Source organism: Micropterus salmoides, unplaced genomic scaffold, assembly GCF_014851395.1.
Source record: "Micropterus salmoides isolate LMB-PRFRI ecotype aquatic unplaced genomic scaffold, ASM1485139v1 Ms_hic_scaffold_1, whole genome shotgun sequence".
In the NCBI taxonomy this organism is placed as follows: Eukaryota; Metazoa; Chordata; class Actinopteri; order Centrarchiformes; family Centrarchidae; genus Micropterus; species Micropterus salmoides.
The window spans coordinates 19,549,317-19,567,216 of NW_024040040.1; the positions used below are offsets into that span (position 1 = coordinate 19,549,317).

General features: G+C 41.5%; 2 protein-coding genes across 3 annotated transcripts in view; one reads left to right on the forward strand and one right to left on the reverse strand.

The window, feature by feature from the left end:
• The first annotated feature begins 452 nt into the window (after positions 1 to 452).
• On the forward strand, positions 453 to 8,905 carry LOC119915733 (tubulin alpha-8 chain-like). The gene is made up of 5 exons (XM_038735453.1): positions 453 to 551; positions 1,337 to 1,477; positions 2,830 to 2,920; positions 7,267 to 7,415; positions 7,762 to 8,905. Exons 1-5 carry the CDS (start codon positions 453 to 455, stop codon positions 8,734 to 8,736), a joined length of 1,455 nt encoding a protein of 484 aa, XP_038591381.1. The 3' UTR covers positions 8,737 to 8,905.
• Positions 8,906 to 11,049: 2,144 nt separating this feature from the next.
• The window catches only part of LOC119905037 (inactive dipeptidyl peptidase 10-like), a 122,363-nt gene continuing 115,512 nt past the window's right edge, over positions 11,050 to 17,900 (reverse strand). Inside the window, exons 25-27 of one of the 2 annotated variants that reach the window (XM_038721724.1) lie at positions 16,544 to 16,616; positions 16,205 to 16,278; positions 11,050 to 13,577 (exon numbers count right to left, since the gene is read on the reverse strand). In XM_038721724.1, the coding sequence (XP_038577652.1) occupies positions 13,443 to 13,577; positions 16,205 to 16,278; positions 16,544 to 16,616 (282 nt within the window). In that variant the 3' untranslated portion in view covers positions 11,050 to 13,442. The remainder of the gene's footprint in view (positions 13,578 to 16,204; positions 16,279 to 16,543; positions 16,617 to 17,900) is intronic. The other variant, XM_038721729.1, reaches the window with a different exon arrangement.

The window sequence follows — 17,900 nt, forward strand, 5'->3', positions numbered from 1 at the left end:
CTCTCTGTTCAGTGTCAGCACGGTGTAACGTATACTGATTTCACAACCGGATCCCACTGCACCAACACGGTCTCATCCCAGGGTGTCAGATACTGATTCTTTGAGAAAGCCTGACAAAGCATCAGTATCGGACGCCCTGGGATGAGATGGGCTGGCTGCACGGTCTGCTAAATTTAAATCTCTTAAAAACTACTCAAGAGTAAAAGTACAATGAATTACTACTCTGAAAAGTACAATTTACTCAAAAAAGTTACTTGAGTACATGTAATGGAGTAAATGTAATTTGTTACTACGCACCTCTTCCTGTGAGGCAAATTTTTACAGGCTGTGTGTCTTGTAAACATGAACAGATGTTGCATGTTGCAACACCATGGAGCAAACAGGTCACCGCATTCTCTTTTCTGATATCCAGAAGAAAAGTCAAAGCTGTCTGACTAATAAAACAGCCAAAAATGGAGTTCATGCTTCATAACAGTAATATTGTGTACTATTTTGTCAGGCTTTGCTCCATAGAGTTGGTCACATGCTCCTATTTTAGGAGCACTCTGCAGGTAAAGCATGATGATTTCCATTATCTAATCTGCAGTCCAAACAGGTTAGTTTAGCTAAACTCTTGTCTTGACAGATATGACAAGACAGTAGCACCATCATATTTTGACAGCCACACTTGACTTGTTTGTGATAGCTGGACTTTTGTTGACAGACAGACAGACAGACAAATTTCTCTCACAGGGCCAATTAACCAAACAGAACAAAGGACATTGCGTCTTAAACCCCCTCAGGCCTAATTCCCCTTCCAAATGATGAGAACAAACTTGTTTCAGTTCTCAGCTAAGTCTGGACCCATTACCTCCACCCCCCTGCCCCACATGAACTAGACATACTTCAGCAGGGTGTGGACGTTGGCGCCTACAGACACTCTGACAAGGATGTGTTAATCACCAGGGGTTGCTAATTTTTTATTTAGATCAGTGACTCTTCATTTGTCACATCTTACTCGCTAAGGATATCTGAAAACAGTTGTCAGCAAAGTTTTCAAATCCAGACCTGCAAATTTGAGCATGTGGAAATCAGGCTGTGATGCAAATACAGAAAAACCCAGTGTTTTCTGACGCTTAACTATCACCTTCAGCGGGTCAAGATGGGTTTAAAAGCAGAAATGTTGGCTTAAAGCAAAATGGTTTGACAATAGTATGTTTAAAAATTTGGTTTGCATGACGAGTTTAGTGATTTTGCCATTTTGCAACTGGAAATAAAGTTAAAAGAGAAAATGTTTTAAATATCCCTAATCATAGAGGGAATAATAATAAAATATAAAACTCTTTTTCCACCATAGCGTGAGTGTATCTCTATCCATGTTGGCCAGGCTGGTGTCCAGATGGGCAACAGCTGCTGGGAGCTGTACTGCCTGGAGCATGGCATCCAGCCTGATGGCCAAATGGCTGCTTGGAAGAGCCACAACAACGTCTCGGGTTACGTATGTAACCCTTGTTCCCCGAGAAGGGGAACGAGACACTGCGTCGGTGACGACACTATGGGAACGCCCCTGGGCGTGGCAGGGCTGAACTATGAATGAAACTACTCCAGTCCTATTGGTGTTACTAGAACGGTAGTGTGTGACGGCGTAACCGGAGGGGGTATATAAGCACGCACCGACGCAGTGTCTCGTTCCCCTTCTCGGGGAACAAGTGTTACATACGTAACCCGAGACGTTCCCCTTCGAGGGAACTTGAACTGCGTTGGTGACGACACTATGGGAACGAGATACCCACTTAGGCCGCACCGAAACCCCGCCTGCCCCCAGCGTGCAGAACCTGACGGCACGACTAGGAAGAGAGCGCACGGGTGCCGGGTGCAGAAGGCAGGTCCAGACTGTAAAACCGGATAAAAGTGTGAGGGGTGGCCCAGCCAGCCGCATCACACAAATCCTGGAGTGACGCCCCTGCGAGGAGGGCCCTAGAAGCCGCCATGCCTCGAGTAGAGTGCGCCCTTACGGCCATAGGTGAAGGCAAACTGCGCACCTGATAGGCCAGGGAAATAGTCTGAACGATCCAGTTGCTGATGGTGTGTTTAGAAGCGGGGAGCCCAGCCTTGGGGGACCCGAAACACACCAGCAACTGGTCTGCTTTCCTCCAACGGGAAGACCTCAGAGTGTAAATACTCAGTGCTCTGACAGGGCAGAGCAGATGAAGTCTCCCGTCCTCCGCCGTCACATGAGGTGGGGGATGAAACGCCTGCAGCACCGTGGACCCTGCCAGGGAAAAAGGCCTCAGCCATTCCGGCACCCTTGGCGATCTCGCGTTGTGATCCCCAGGATTGGAGCCGCCGCGACGCCTCAGCGACCGCGGGGCCTGTGCCACGAGGGGAGCGCATCCGACCATCCTCTAGGAAGAGAGCCGCTCGAGACCTCAGCACCCTCAGGGGCAGGGCCTCGCAATGGTCGCAGGCAGCCCCCTCGAGAGCCGCCTGAGCATGCTACATCCCCAGGCATGAGACGCACATCCCATGGGTATCACCTTTGGTGATGAAACGCTCACAAGGGAAGACACACTGTCGGAATCGCTTTGACATGATCTTCTGCTGCTTCGTCTCGATGTCAGGTAGGAAAATGGAGCTTCCAAACATAGAGTGCCAGAGTGCCTGCTGAATAGAAAGAAGCTAATGTCCTATGTGCCGGCGTGCTTATATACCTCCTCCGGTTACGCCGTCACACACTACTGTTCTAGCAACACCAATAGGATTGGAGTAGTTTCATTCATAGTTCAGCCCTGCCACGCCCAGGGGCGTTCCCATAGTGTCGTCACTGACGCAGTTCAAGTTCCCTCGAAGGGGAACTCCACCTCCACCTTCTTCAGTGAGACCTGCAACGGGAAGTACATTCCCAGAGCCATCTTTGTCGACCTGGAGTCCACGCTTATTGGTGAGTTTTAGTATAGTTGCTTCAGGCCTCGGGACAAACAAGAAATCAGTAGCATCCTGCAGTTTAACATTCTTTTCATTGGACTAAATTACATAGGAGCTGTTGTTGAGGAGTTAAAGATCTTGCTCGACCGCTGTTGAACGATTGATGGAAGCTGATAGTTTAGTTATGGAAACACTTTCAGTCTAACTTCAAAAGTTAGAGCTAAAGAACCACCTTTTAGTTAATTTTATTCAGATTTAAGGAAAATACTAAAGGGTTAGAGAGAAGGAAGCTGTAAAACTGTAAAGATTAAACTAGGTGTATATTACCTGTATTAACTAATAAGTCAGACAATGGATTTCATAGCTGTGATGAATCTAATTTAATTTCAAGTTTGCAAGACAGCTTTAATTTTTGTTTATGTAACTGTGGCCACACCCACTTTAGTTTGAATCAACCAATCAGATTGTTTTTGGCTCCAGAGCCAGATTATTTATCTATAGGTGCTTTTCTTTATTCTAACCTGTCTCCCTGCTTCCCACACGCGTCTCTTCCTCACATCTTGAGGGGAAGATGATTTTACATACATTTTTCAAATGTAGCTGCATTTTTCACATTGCTGTGTAAGAATGTACATGCATGTCGACTGTATTGTAAAATAAAAAATACAAACAGCTGCTTTGTTTGATGCCACAACATATGATCCTATATATTCTAAAGTGTTAGATTTTCCACACACATCTCACCATGTAACTGTGTTCTGTTTTATTATTTGTAGACATGTGGAGGTGAGGTATTTATACGTGATGCCACTTGATAAACGGCTCACAGTGCATTCAAATGCTCCTCGGATAGCCCCATTTTCTGAGTTGTGAAGTCATCAAATCAGCATACTACAAAGATGTGTTGGATAAGTATTATTGGAGCATATAAGCAACACGCAGACATCTTGTTCAATTCAATTAAATTTTATTTATATGGCACCAAATCACAACAACAGTTATCTCACAGCGCTTTTCATAAAAGAGCAGGTCTATACCATACTCTGTGATGTTATTTACAGAAGCCCAACAATTCCCACCAAGAGCAAGCACTAGGCAACAGAGGCAAGGAAAAACTTCCTTTTAAGAGGCAGAAACCTCGAGTAGAACCATGGCTCAGGGTGGGCGGCCATCTGCTTCGACCGGTTGGGGGTGAAGGAGAGAGAGAGAGCGAGAGAGAGAGAGAGAGGGCAAGAGATGAACAGAGAGAAAGAGGGCAGGAGAGGAACAGAGAGAAAGAGAGAGGGATGGAAGGAGAGAGAGGGGAGGGAGGCAGCCTACACAATATACACACAGAGGTACAGACAGTAAAGGTGATGTTGCTATAGACTAAATGACTAAATGAAAAATGGTATAGATATTTATAGTAGTGTTAATGATAATAATCGTAATGTAATGATTATACGTAATAACAATAATAACAATAGGACTAGTAACAATAGTTGTTGTAGCAGAGGGTGTCGAGCAGGAACACGGGGGCAGCAGGTGACTCGCAGCCACAGATCCAGACTCCACAGCTCCAGAGCCAGAAGCACCTGCAGGAAGTGATAGGAGGAGAGAGGAGAGGGACGAGAAAGCACAAGACTACCGGAAAGGGGAGAAGTTGAGTTAGTAACATGCAATAATGGGATGAGGTTGCATACAGAGGCAGAGAACGTAGAGGAGAGAGGAGCTCAGTGCATCATGGGAAATCCCTCGGCAGTCTATGCCTATAGCAGCATAACTAAGGGATGGTTCAGGACTCACCTGAGCCAGCCCTAACTATAAGCTTTATCAAAGAGGAAAGTCTTAAGCCTACTCTTAAATGTGGAGATGGTGTCTGCCTCCTGAACCCAAACTGGAACCTGGTTCCACAGGAGAGGAGCTTGATAGCTGAATGCTCTGGCTCCCATTCTACTTCTGGAGACTCTAGTAACCACAAGTAACCCTGCATTCTGGGAGCGCAGTGCTCTGGTGGGGTAGTAAGGTACTATGAGCTCTTTAAGATAAGATGCTGCCTGACCATTAAGAGCTTTGTATGTGAGAAGAATGATTTTAAATTCTATTCTGGATTTTACTGGAAGCCAATGCAGAGAAGCTAAGACAGGAGAGATGTGATCTCTTTTCCTGGTTCCTGTCAGAACACGTGCTGCAGCATTCTGGATCAGCTGAAGAGTCTTAATGGACTTTTTCGAGCAGCATGATAATAAAGAATTGCAGTAATCCATCCTAGAAGTAACAAATGCATGGACTAGTTTTTCTGCATCATTTTTAGACAGGATATTCCAGATTTTCGCAATATTAAGTAGGTGAAAAAAGGCGGTCCTTGAAATTTGCTTAATGTGAGACTTAAACAACATGTCCTGATCAAAGATAACTCCAAGATTCCTAACGGTGGTGCTGGAGGCCAGGGCGATGCCATCAAGGGAAACTATATCTTTAGATAATGCATCACGGAGGTGCTTGGGCCCCAGAACAATAACTTCAGTTTTATCTGAGTTTAACATTAGAAAATTACAGGTCATCCAGGTTTTAACATCCTGAAGGCACATTTGAAGTTTAGCTAACTGATACGTTTCATCTGGCTTGATCGATAGATATAACTGAGTATGCTGAGTACTGCATAACAATGAAAGTTTATGGAATATTTCCTGATAATATTGCCTAAAGGAAGCATATATAAAGTGAAGACGATTGGTCCGAGATCCTTGAGGAACTCCATGACTAACTTTGACGTGCATGGAGGACTCATCGTTAACATGAACAAACCGAAATCGATCTGATAAATAGGACTTAAACCAGCTTAGAGCGGTTCCTTTAATGCCAATGAAATGTTCCAGTCTCTGCAATAGGACCAGATGGTCAATGGTATCAAATGCAGCACTAAGATCTAATAAAACCAGTACAGTTCACTCTACGTGGACAGTAAACTAACCATTGTAACCATGTTACAAAGTACACGTTTGCAAAAGCAATATGTGATTTTGCACAAATCATACTGCATAGTGTTTTATGTCCCATGTATTTCTCTTTTTGCAATAAAGATTTAAAGGGGACCTATTATACTGCATTTTCAGGCTTTAGTAGTTCTGTGACTCCTTTATGGTAGCCTTGCATGATTCAATGTTTTTCAATCATTTTCTGTCTTATACTAGCACTTTATGTAGGCCCTCATTTCAGCCTCTGTTTGAAACGAGCTGTAGATACTCCTGTCTCTTTAATCTCCGCCTCCAACTGAAACCCCACTGTCCCCTGATTGGCCAATGTCTGTGTTTACCAGAGTTCAGCGCCGACAAAATGAAGCAAAACATTTAGTTCATCGGAAACAGTGGTGCCTTTAACTAGAGGTCGCGGGGTACCTTGCGATACAATACACGATACATGGCTCACAATAATGAAAATATCACGATACAGCAATGCGATAATCGATATATCGCTAAACAATCCTAAAACGAAACATCACAAAATCTGTCTAACTATGAATACAAAATACCCGTGAAAAAGTTCTATATTTATTTGCTGCAAATCCAAACTGTTAGAAAACAGCACACATTTTTCAGTCTATATATTAATGAATGAAAAAAACTATTAAAAATTATTATTAAAACATTTCTTCATAAAAAGCACATAAAAATGCAAATTCACTTAAGTTACTGATGTTTTTACTGCAACTACAAATTGCTGTGTACCACCTAAGTATAATATGTACATGACATAAAGTGCTATTTTTTATTTATTTTATGTATCGATATGATGTGCTGAAATATCGATACAGTATCATGGAAAAATGTATAACGATAGATTGCAGTATTGTTTTTTTGGCACACCCCTACCCATAACACCCCACTGTGTATGTGTAACTGCATTTTCCTTCCTATTTAAAACTGCTGTGTTTACAAATTTTCGCTCTTGATTGGTTAACACCTCGGACACTCCCACCAAACGGCAGAAAACATTCCTCGAAGGCCGATGCGTAACGTTCATACCATTTCAAGGAAACATGTCGTTCAATCAGAAAACGTTACAAACCGGTTTGAGATTGAACTCGCCACAGGTTGCCAGGAGGATGGGGCTGTGCGTTCACTTTGTGGGCGTGGATGGCATTCTGTGCCTGAAGCAAATTACTATATATGGAAAGCAGTTAGAAAAAACTGTTAAAACCACAGTATTAAGAACATTGGGAAATCTGAGGTTTTGTCACAGAGGGATTAATACTTGTACCTCATTTTTTGAAGCTTTTGACATGTTTAACATGAACATCAGACCATGTAGAGGAAAAACTAAGAAAACTATTCCCATCATACAGTATGCTAAAAAATTATCTCCCCTCTCTCTCTCTTCCAGATGAGGTTCGTACAGGCACATACAGCCAGCTTTTCCACCCCAAGTGGCTGATCTCAGGAAAGGAGGACGCTGCCAACAACTACGCCCGTGGTCACCACACCGTCGGAAAGGAGCACATTGACTCTGTCCTCGAGAAGATGCGCATAGTGGTAAGAAGAGTAGCCGAAGGGTTTGGCTGCTTGGGGCAAAAATTAAAACACTTTTTCTTTCTTGAAGTCGTTAATAATAATAATAAATAATGAAAGGCCAGGCTTTTAGCAGTTTAATAACATCCAGAAGATGTCATTAGTCATGCTGTCTGAGTGCAAAGAACCTTGTCAGCTGTTGATTTCAGAGTATGTGGTGATTTGTTGCTATCGTGAGATGACTGGAAACCACAATTTTAACTAATAGAACAAAATAGCAGTGTAATCTTTGAGTGAGTTAACCTTTTATAAACTCTCATTAGCAATCTTACACCTTTCTTTAACAGTAAATTTTACCTTTCTTGTTCAGTCTGACAATTGCTTCGGACTACAAGGTTTCCTGGTCTTCCACTCCTTTGGAGGAGGAACCGGCTCTGGCTTCACCTCTCTACTGATGGAGCGACTCTCTGTAGACTTTGGCAAGAAGTCCAAGCTGGAGTTTGCCATCTACCCAGCTCCTCAGGTGTCTACAGCAGTGGTGGAGCCCTACAATGCCATCTTGACTACCCACACCACCCTGGAGCACTCCGATTGTGCCTTCATGGTGGACAACGAGGCCATCTATGATATCTGCCGCAGGAACCTGGACATTGAGCGCCCGTCGTACACCAACCTGAATCGCCTCATCAGCCAGATCGTCTCCTCCATCACCGTCTCTTTGCGCTTTGATGGCGCCTTGAACGTGGACCTGACTGAGTTCCAGACCAACTTGGTGCCCTACCCTCGTATCCACTTCCCTCTTGCCACCTACGCCCCAGTAATCTCCGCAGAGAAGGCTTACCATGAGCAGCTCACTGTGGCTGACATCACCAACTCCTGTTTCGAGCCAGCCAATCAGATGGTGAAATGTGACCCGCGTCACGGCAAGTACATGGCCTGCTGCCTCCTGTACCGTGGTGACGTGATGCCCAAAGACGTTAACGTGGCCATCGCCAATATCAAAACCAAGCGCAGCATTCAGTTTGTGGACTGGTGTCCCACCGGCTTCAAGGTGGGAATCAACTACCAGCCTCCCACTGTGGTTCCTGGAGGAGACCTGGCCAAGGTGCAAAGGGCCGTGTGCATGCTGAGCAACACCACCGCCATCGCAGAGGCCTGGGCTCGACTTGACCATAAGTTTGACCTGATGTACGCCAAGAGGGCCTTCGTCCACTGGTACGTCGGAGAGGGGATGGAGGAGGGAGAGTTCTCTGAGGCCAGAGAGGACATGGCCGCCCTGGAGAAAGATTACGAAGAGGTTGACGTTGACTCGTATGAAGAAAATGAAGATGGGGAGGAGTATTAAAGTTCTCTCAGATTGCAACAATTTTTTTTTTTAATCCCATAAAGAAATGATTTTAAGTCTCCTCCAGAAGCAGTCTGTGTTAATGTGTTAATGTGCAGTTTAACGACTGATATGTAGACCTTTTAATAAACACTAATGTAACTGCCGAGCAGCAATTTGTTCAAGCTCACTCCTATGGTGTTTGGTTTATTAAAATATGACTCTCCAATAAGAGACTGCCTTATTTCCTTTTAAATAAAGCTATTTACACCTACTTTTCTCAAGAGTACTATGCTTCAAAATTAAGTAGAGGTAAATTTTCATTTCTTGTTCAATAGACAATCCAAAGATATTTAGTTTAGCACTGTTTGTAATGCACCTGGGTGAGTTGTGGGTGTTCCGACACAAGATGGCAGTGTCGTGTTCCTCTGAGAGGAAACTCACCTATTAGCATATTACTGCAGACTTTAAAGCCACTTGTCCAGAGAAATCTCAGGCCACCAGCTTGGCACTGAGGTAGACAACATGCCTAATGTTTTCACATACACACTTATGCATGCACTACATGGCCTACGCTACGTGGACAGCCCTGGCTAAGTGATGAAATGTGTATGCTTTTGACTGTATATAACATCCTAAATATAGTTATATTGTTAGACCTATTTGTTGTGCCAGTTGCTGTGAATGTGCTAAGAAAGCCAAGATTTCTTTTAAACTAAGGCGGATTTCTCTTCTACAGTAGAAACTACAAAAGACTAGATGTTCTGTGGAGAACCAGAGACTGATTAATTCTCCAATTCAGGTCTTAATTCATAGTTTCTGAAGTTGCTGCTGGAGTTTTTCCTCCCTTTCTCAGCGGATGAAGTCTTCACATCGGCTCTGTAATTGCTTTGATGTAATTAAGGCTCAATTTGAGCAGAGTCTAGGCTGTGTGGACAGGGGATTTAAAAGGGTCATGAAGGTCAGAAAGAAAGATAAATGTTTTTTTCAGCCGCCTGTTTCATGAATGTCCCTGTTATGGCAGATTTTTCTGTTAGATTTTGTTCTCAGTATGAATGAACGAAGAACATGATGGTGAGATTTTCAGCCTGCTAACAGGATTTCACGCTGCCATACCTTCCTCAGTATGAGGTCAGACTGAAGGATTAATCATTCCTTTACAGGTTAAGAAAAGGGCTGGTTCTCTGAGCTCATGAAAAGTTGACTTTTTAGAGATACGTGGTTCTCACAGGACAGTGACACTACAAACATGATGATCTTAGACATATATGATGCATTACCATAGATTAAAGCTATAATAATACATATATTATCACTTAATGTTTTGCTTTTTATCAACAGAAGTTCTTGTAAACATTACGAGTTCTGAACTTCTGCTATTTATGGCCTGCAGGCCTCATTGACCCGAGCTCATACAACTGGTTTTTGAATTAAGAAATGTTTAATGTACGGATTATTTTGACTATATTTGAGTACAGGCACATGGACATGCCACCTGCCCCAGTCATGAGCAGAAGCCCGATGCCCCCAGCCCCTGGGTCCAGAGCACAAACACATGTGGGGGTCTGAGAAAGGAAGTGTGTCCATCTGATGAATGGGCATGTGCCTACACTCTTTTTACACTACTTTTAGACACTAATTGTAGTCTCACCCATTCATTTCTAATTCCTCAAGTTTGACTGGGAACAGTATAGATTGATGTGTGGATAAAAAATACATAACTGTAACAATCAGATTAAATTAACTACATTTTTCAGAGAGAGAACTTGTAAATCTGTCCAATTTGACCCAAACAGAAAAATCCACTTTAGTTGTAATGAAGTAGTTTTACAATGTGGTACTTGTACTTTGACTTAACTAAAGGATCTGAATACTTCTTCCACAACTGCTGAACATTATGTCTTAGTACACAAATTGGAGGTTTGCGTAGTGGAAAGATGTACAGCAGAAAATCTACCCAGTAGTATACAGTACTATCAGTACATAAGTGTCTAAAATTGGCTCCACATTGATGAGCTCCAACATTAAAGTGCTCTTACATGAATTTGTCAATGATAAAAACAGAATAACATAATATTAACATAACACTGTGAAAGGAGCAATTCTTTCGCTAGTTAAGTACATTTTGGTGATAATACTAATGTACTTTTACTTAAGTAACATTTTGAATTCAGGACTTCTACTTGTAATGTGAATATTCTTGGGCTGTGGTATTTCTACTTTTACTCAAGTAAATTATCTTCTTCCTAAAGTACTTCATCCATCACGCAAGACATGAAGGAAAAGTCACGTCGTAGTTCTCCAGGATTAAAGGAAGACTCACAAACAGCTCATTCGTTGTTCTTTAATATTAAAACAGCCATAAAATACAATAAGCTTTTCTTTATTCATCCCTCACCCACATGTCCACCCAAAGAAAAACAAAGTCAAGTTAAACTCACTGTACAAACCCCAAAAGAAACAATAACTGACTTCACATACTCTTTAAACTGGACTCAAAATGTGGCGTCAATGTTCCAAAGCACAGAGATTGAGACAGTTCAGCATACTGCATCACCAGCAGAGCGCCCCATGTGTCATCTTTAAAGGAATTACCACAGCTGTCTCCAAGGCTGCCAAGCACGTTGGCATGGGAACCAATAGCCATGCGTTAGGGGGATTATCACAACATATCACATATTTCAGCCGTCACTACTGTTTTTATGTTTTTACTTGTACGTCTTAACAGCAGTTTGTAAATTAAACTCCAGACACTGAGCACCTCTAAGGTCAAGGGGAAAACAGCACTGAGGACGTGCAACACTGTGATTTATGGCACTTGTGCTGTCAGAGTCACTCTCACGCCCGTAATCACAGCGAGGAACGCTCTCATGCACCAAAACACTTACGATGCCTTTTATTACAATGCTTTATGGATAACACTACAACCTTGGAGTACTTTCAAACTGTTTGGTGCAGCAGAGGAAAAAAAAAGTTTGAGTACAAACTCGGCTGCAAAGTGAAGAGGAATTGTACCTGAAATATTTAACAGCAGCTAGACACGTTTAAAATTAATAAATTTGGATATCCAAGTTTTATGAAGCAAAAATAATATTTTGAAAGAACTTTAAGTGGTTTAAAACCATTTTGGCAACCAGTAGAAAACATAAAAAAATGAAATGGCCTGGAAACTATCAAAACACAACATGACATTTGCACAAGAAATGAGAACATTACAGTGGAAATTAAAGGCAAACTCCAAGTGACAAAGTTATACAGTAAATAAATGTGTAAAAAACTGAAACCTTTTGTTCTAAGAAAAAGGATGTATCCATAAAGACCAGAGTAAGAGTAGTAAAGTCATCAGCTGTCTCATTAAGCTACTGCAGACAGAGAGTGACCATTATGACCGTTAAGCTAAATATTTAGGAAAAAAAGTTCATTTTAATTATTTGTCAAAAAAGTTGGTGTGAAATGATAAATATCTACTTTTATAAATAAATACATAAATAAATAAATACTGACAAGGAGACAGAGTGTAATAAAAACGTAAATTACTGTACACACTGTATGTTGAGCACTATTGCTGTCTATTTAAGAGCTAGATAACTTAACAGATCTGTAACCATACTTGGAAAACAGTCAAGCCGCCCCACATACATATACAACACGACATGATAAAGGGCCTGTAGAGGCCGTCTTACAATGAGCCAGACATGTCTGCTTTTTGGTTGGTTATACCAGTTATACTATGCTTCCCTGTGCACCTTAATCACTTCCAGGTAAAGTCTTGAGAAATATTGGCATTAGGCAATGAAAAACCATAGTAAAGAGAATACAAGAGAAGCAATATGCCACGAAAACGACCCTGATGTCAGGCTTTGTCATGTTTTCAAATAGTTTAATGTCCCAATGACCAGATTGGTGCAATTTGAATAAAAAAAGAAATGTTTAGAGAAAGAGCTTGATACATAATCAATATAATGGGCCTCTAAAAAACATACTAACAGGAAGAACTGAAGGTGACAGGTGACAGCACAAGATAATTAGCAAAGGTCTCACAAAATTTTGTGAAATTAGTAGTGAAAAGCATTGAGGTACTTGTACTTTACTTGAGTATTTACATTTTATACTGCATTATACTTTTACTCCACTACATCTCAGAGGGAAATATTGTGCTTTTCACTTCACTACATTGATCTCGTAACTTTAGTTTCTAGTTACTTAATATACAATAGCACATAAAAATGTTGCTGAGGGATGTAATCTTCAAAGTATATCAGAATTTGTGCTAATTTCACAACAGTTTGTGGAGACTGTGCCGCTTGAAGCCTGTCATGTTTACCTATGGCATCACAGAGAGACTCATGTTATCACCTCCTTCTCCAAACCTCCACCACATTTTATAGAATTTAAAAATCTTGCAAAAATGAAGTACTTTTCCCTGTTCTGTCAGGAAGAGAGAGGCAATATTTCAGGTAGACCTCCATTAGACTGCTACCTATCATGAAACTTAACAACAGAGCTGACTGTGGGAGCTTTATTCTACTGAAGTGATGAACGAAGAAACTAGTCTGATATGTTGAGAAGAAGCTTGTTTTGTCCATCAAACGTTGTGCTACAGGTATAAAACACACGCACACACACACATACACACACACACACACACACACACACACACACTCAGTCTACCAGGGGCTCATACACTCCTAAACACACACTCGGCCCAGTAATAACCACATTCCCTCTCACTCGTCGTCCCGTTGTTGTTGGTCAAGTAATGATGATGCGTCAAGCAGACATTCTCTAAAATAACCAATTAGGGAGTGAGTCAGCTGAATCCGGCTGCGTCTTGACAGGAAGTGCCCTTCGTCTGGGTAGATCTGTCCCGAAAAACACAAGAGATGTGTGAGTAAAAGGAGATATACAAACATACAAGGTCATCCAAAACTTCAAAAGTGAAGTTTTTCGCACTTTTTGTCAGAACTCTTTTCAATATATTTCTTGGATATTGGAGTTATTCACATTACTGGGTTGTTTGTTCTGGAGGTTTGACCGTATCGCACAGTGTTCATCAGTATGTGATGTAACTGTAGACTTTCAAATTTCAAACGACAAAATGTCAAAAGTGCTCAGAATAAATGCATTTTAACATCTACAGTGCAGTGACAATTGAGCACACTCGACCTGAAGAGGAAAACCACATCATATGGTCAAAAGCTCCTGAACAAGAGTCTATTTAAATAAAGTTAAAAACATCACAATCTTAGGCGTCATTTGTGTCCAATCATGTGTGTCCCCACCACTTTTTTGAAGCATAATTTGTTAAAAAACTACATGACATATAATAGCTTGCAGTTAAATAACAAATGAAAATGCCTTTAGAAAGCTTTATTTGCACATTAAGAAAACATGCCATGCAATTAAAATATAGAAGAAACAAATGTGCATTGTCCAAAAAAAGTAACTTAAGCTAAAAAAACAAGATGCTGATTATAAAATGACACAAAAACATGAAAGCAGCAATCAGTCACTTTAACAACTTCTTGACACAGTTCCTTTTTGGCCAAGTTTTCTGTTCTCTCCCTGTGAACATGACAAAAGAAGAGAGAAGACTAAATCATGCCGGCATGTGTGCTGACCCAGCAAGGATGATATTACATGAGAAAAGTTGATCTACAGGAGAAACAGATCTGAAAGCAGCACAGAATGCCTGAGAGCTGTACTGCTTTCTATTCTGTTATATTTATATATTTTGAAATGTCACATGCTGCCTGAATTTTGTGTTTCCTTTTACACAAATAAAAACATTTCCATCATATATTGGTGCATTTCACCAGAATGCAGGAAATGAAGTGTTTAATGATCAAAATTTCCTGACCTCCCCCAGACACCCCGCTCATCTATCTCTGCATTGAGGATATCTTTAAAACACTGTCCGAGGATGTTTTCTTCTCATTTTCCTGAAACTAATATTGCATATTGTAAGTGTCTCTTCACACCCCTAGTCTGAGTGCCTATGTCCCCACCACATTTCAACACAAAGTTAGGTCCTTGGTCACAACTGATTTGAGATCATACAGAAATGTCAGACTTCAGCTTAAGTGAAAACCCATGAAAATCAGGTAATTGATTCTTAATTTCTGTGCCAGACAAACATACACACTGTTTGGCATCTACAGTACTTTCTGTATGATTGAAAACTCTTACTGACTCCAGTGTGTCATTCATGACAAGCTGATACTGTCAGACAGTGTTATAACGATTATTTTTACAACATTAAAACTCCTTAAAGAGGCAATATGGGAAATACAAGAGTATTTGCTTTGTTGAGTTGGATGTGAAGATCAGTACCACTCTGACAGTCTGTGCAGTAAATATGAAGCTGCTGCCAGCAGTTAGCTTAGCTTAGCATAAAGACTGGAAATACGGAGAAACAGCTAGCCTGGCTCTTTGCAAAGGTAACAAAATACACCGACCAGCACCTCTAAAGCTCACTAAGACTTTAAATGTTTTGATTTAATCTGTTCAAAAAGTGCAAAAACACCATTCTGCGGTTTCAGACAGTGCTATTTATCACCAAGCGGGAACATCCAGGTCTGAAGAGGATACCCAGAATTAACTTAAACCTGCATTCTATCAAATGGCCAGCAGAGGGCAACTTCTCTGGTTGCAAACAGAAGTCTGTTTCTATTAAAAATAATAGTAAAATGAGGCTACTTCATACCTGATTTATTCCCTCAGTAAACACTTTCCTAATGAGTTTATAGTCTCAATCTTTAGCTTCAAGTCTTCTTCAACACAGCATAATGTTCATTTAGTAAATTATGGTCCTATTTAGAGGAAAATAGACCATAAAGCGGGGTATGCTTTAGGGTGGCCCTACCTTGGGATGACAAGTCGTTACTATGGCGACCTGTTAATCATCCGATGACTGCGTCCACTTCTTTTATGCAAAGGTAATGGCTCACTCAATGGCTGTGTTCGAAAAGGGCTGCGAGTGTAACCAACCAAGTTTGTTCAGTATAATCTTTACCCATTTGGCTAGTTAGCTGATGCTAAGGCTAGAGACGACGTGCTGACGTCACATGTTGCCGTAAGTACTGCCCTAGAAGGCTGTTCGAAACCAATGTAAACAGAGATGCCTTCACTTGAAAGTTATGCCTTCTGAGGCAGCTGTCTATTACAGTAGCGAGGTAGCGAGGCGACTGCCTTCTGTTTTGAAGCCAATGTGTACCACAATTCTTCGTAAACCATGCTAAGCTAACTATCTCATCTTCTCATTTAACTTTCTACAAAGGGAAACAAAGGGGGATAGTGTCAAGTGGTTATTTTCTTTATGGACCATCTTAAATGTATTTTTTTCTAGTGCAGTTTGGATTTTTTGAAAGTCAGGATTGCAAACTTGCATTTCCATGATAGAGGATGATTAAGTGTATTAAAACAGTCTTACAGCATCATAAAATAGGTGAAGATTGAAATGTATTCTTTTTAAGAGCGCAGTATTTACCTGCATAGTATAGTTGGCTCCAATCTTTATTAAGTGTTTGATGAGCTCTGCTGAGTGCTGAAAATGAATCTTTGCTGTAGAGAAAAACAAAACATGGAAATAAGAGTTGATGGGGTTAATTCCACTGGATAAAGCACCGGCTGTCATCAAGGTCAGGTTTTTAATGTTCTGATTCATGAAGTGGCTCATTTCCAAAGAAGACAACCGCACCAGCTGAAAAGACTCACGGTCTTTGATTTAATTTAACACACATTTCATGTTACTGTGCAAAGTACATGTTATGTTTGGCTTGCAATGAAAACACATGTCGCATGTGAAGAATAGAGGAGATGTGCATACCGTCAGCAGTGCCGTGAGCCAGAAACAGAGTTCCCCCCTGCAGACCTTTCATGTTGGTCAGGACTCTAGATGACTGGAAACACAGATAAAGACACATTCTGTATCAATACATTGTATTATAAGCTTATCATATGTTTTGTTTGTAAATCTCAAAGGAATAGATAGGAAACAGCTAGCCTGGCTCAGTTTAAACATAACAAAATTCACTAACCAGTACCTCTAAAGTTAACACTTTATATCTTATTAGTTTAATCTGTACTAAAACTTAAATAATGAAATTTGCTGTTTTACGGGGCAACCATTTTTTGACCAGGACCAGTTGCCAGGCAAACAGTAGAGACTCCAGTAAGTTAATGGTACCAGCTTATAAATAGACCCGCACATTAAGCTCCTGTAAAATGACAGTCGTGTTTGTACTGCTGTTTTGACAGAAACAGGCTGAGTCTTTATGCTAAGCTAAGCTAAACTAAGCGGCTATAGATTCAGGCTCGTGCCTGGATAGCCTGTGTCCTCTATCCACCAAGCCTGCTCGCCCAAACTAGCCCCATCCGTGGCTAACTGATACCATCCGTGGGCTCCGTACTGATCTCAGAGCGGCTGAAAGAAAATGGCGAAAAACCAAAGACCCCGCCGACCTTAAGGGCTATCAATTGCTCCTATCCTCCTTCTCAACAAGCATCAGTGCTGCCAAAACTGCGTTCTATAATGACAGAATAAGCAGTGCCACTAACTCAAGGAAATTATTTTCCACTTTTAAAGAGCTATTAAAGCCTCCTCCACCTCCACCACCCACAAACATGTCTGCTGATACCTTTGCTGCCTTCTTCACAGGCAAAGTGGAGGCTATAACTAGCCAATTCTTTGAAACACTCAAACTCAACCATTGTAGCAGTCCTACTACATCTTTTCCCCTGCCCTTCCAGGTCAGTGGTTGTTCACTCTCCTCGTTTACTCCTCTCACAGAGAGCGAAGTATCAGAACTCTTGACCTGTAGCCGTCCAACTACATGCCCACTGGACCCGATTCCTACGAATCTCCTCCAAGCCATATCTCCTACTATAGTCCCGACAATCACTCATGTGATAAATACTTCTCTGGCTTCAGGAACCTTCCCAACCACTTTCAAAAGGGCTCGGGTTACACCCTTGGTCAAAAAGCCCTCACTTGACCCAACTCAAGTTGAGAACTATCGACCAGTGTCTCTTATACCTTTTTTATCCAAAACGATTGAACGGGCAGTATTCAAACAGGTCTCAGAATTCTTTTCACGGAATGACCTCCTAGATCCGTACCAGTCTGGTTTTAAGAGTGCCCACTCTACTGAAACGGCTCTTCAGTCTGTAAAAGAAGCCCTAAG

Coding starts and splice junctions, on each gene's coding strand:
- LOC119915733 (XM_038735453.1), top strand. CDS start 453: ATGGAGTTCATGCTTCATAACAGTAATATTGTGTACTATTTTGTCAGG. Junction 552..1,336: donor ATTTTAGGAGCACTCTGCAG/GTAAAGCATGAT, acceptor TTTCCACCATAG/CGTGAGTGTATCTCTATCCA. Junction 2,921..7,266: donor CCTGGAGTCCACGCTTATTG/GTGAGTTTTAGT, acceptor TCTCTCTTCCAG/ATGAGGTTCGTACAGGCACA.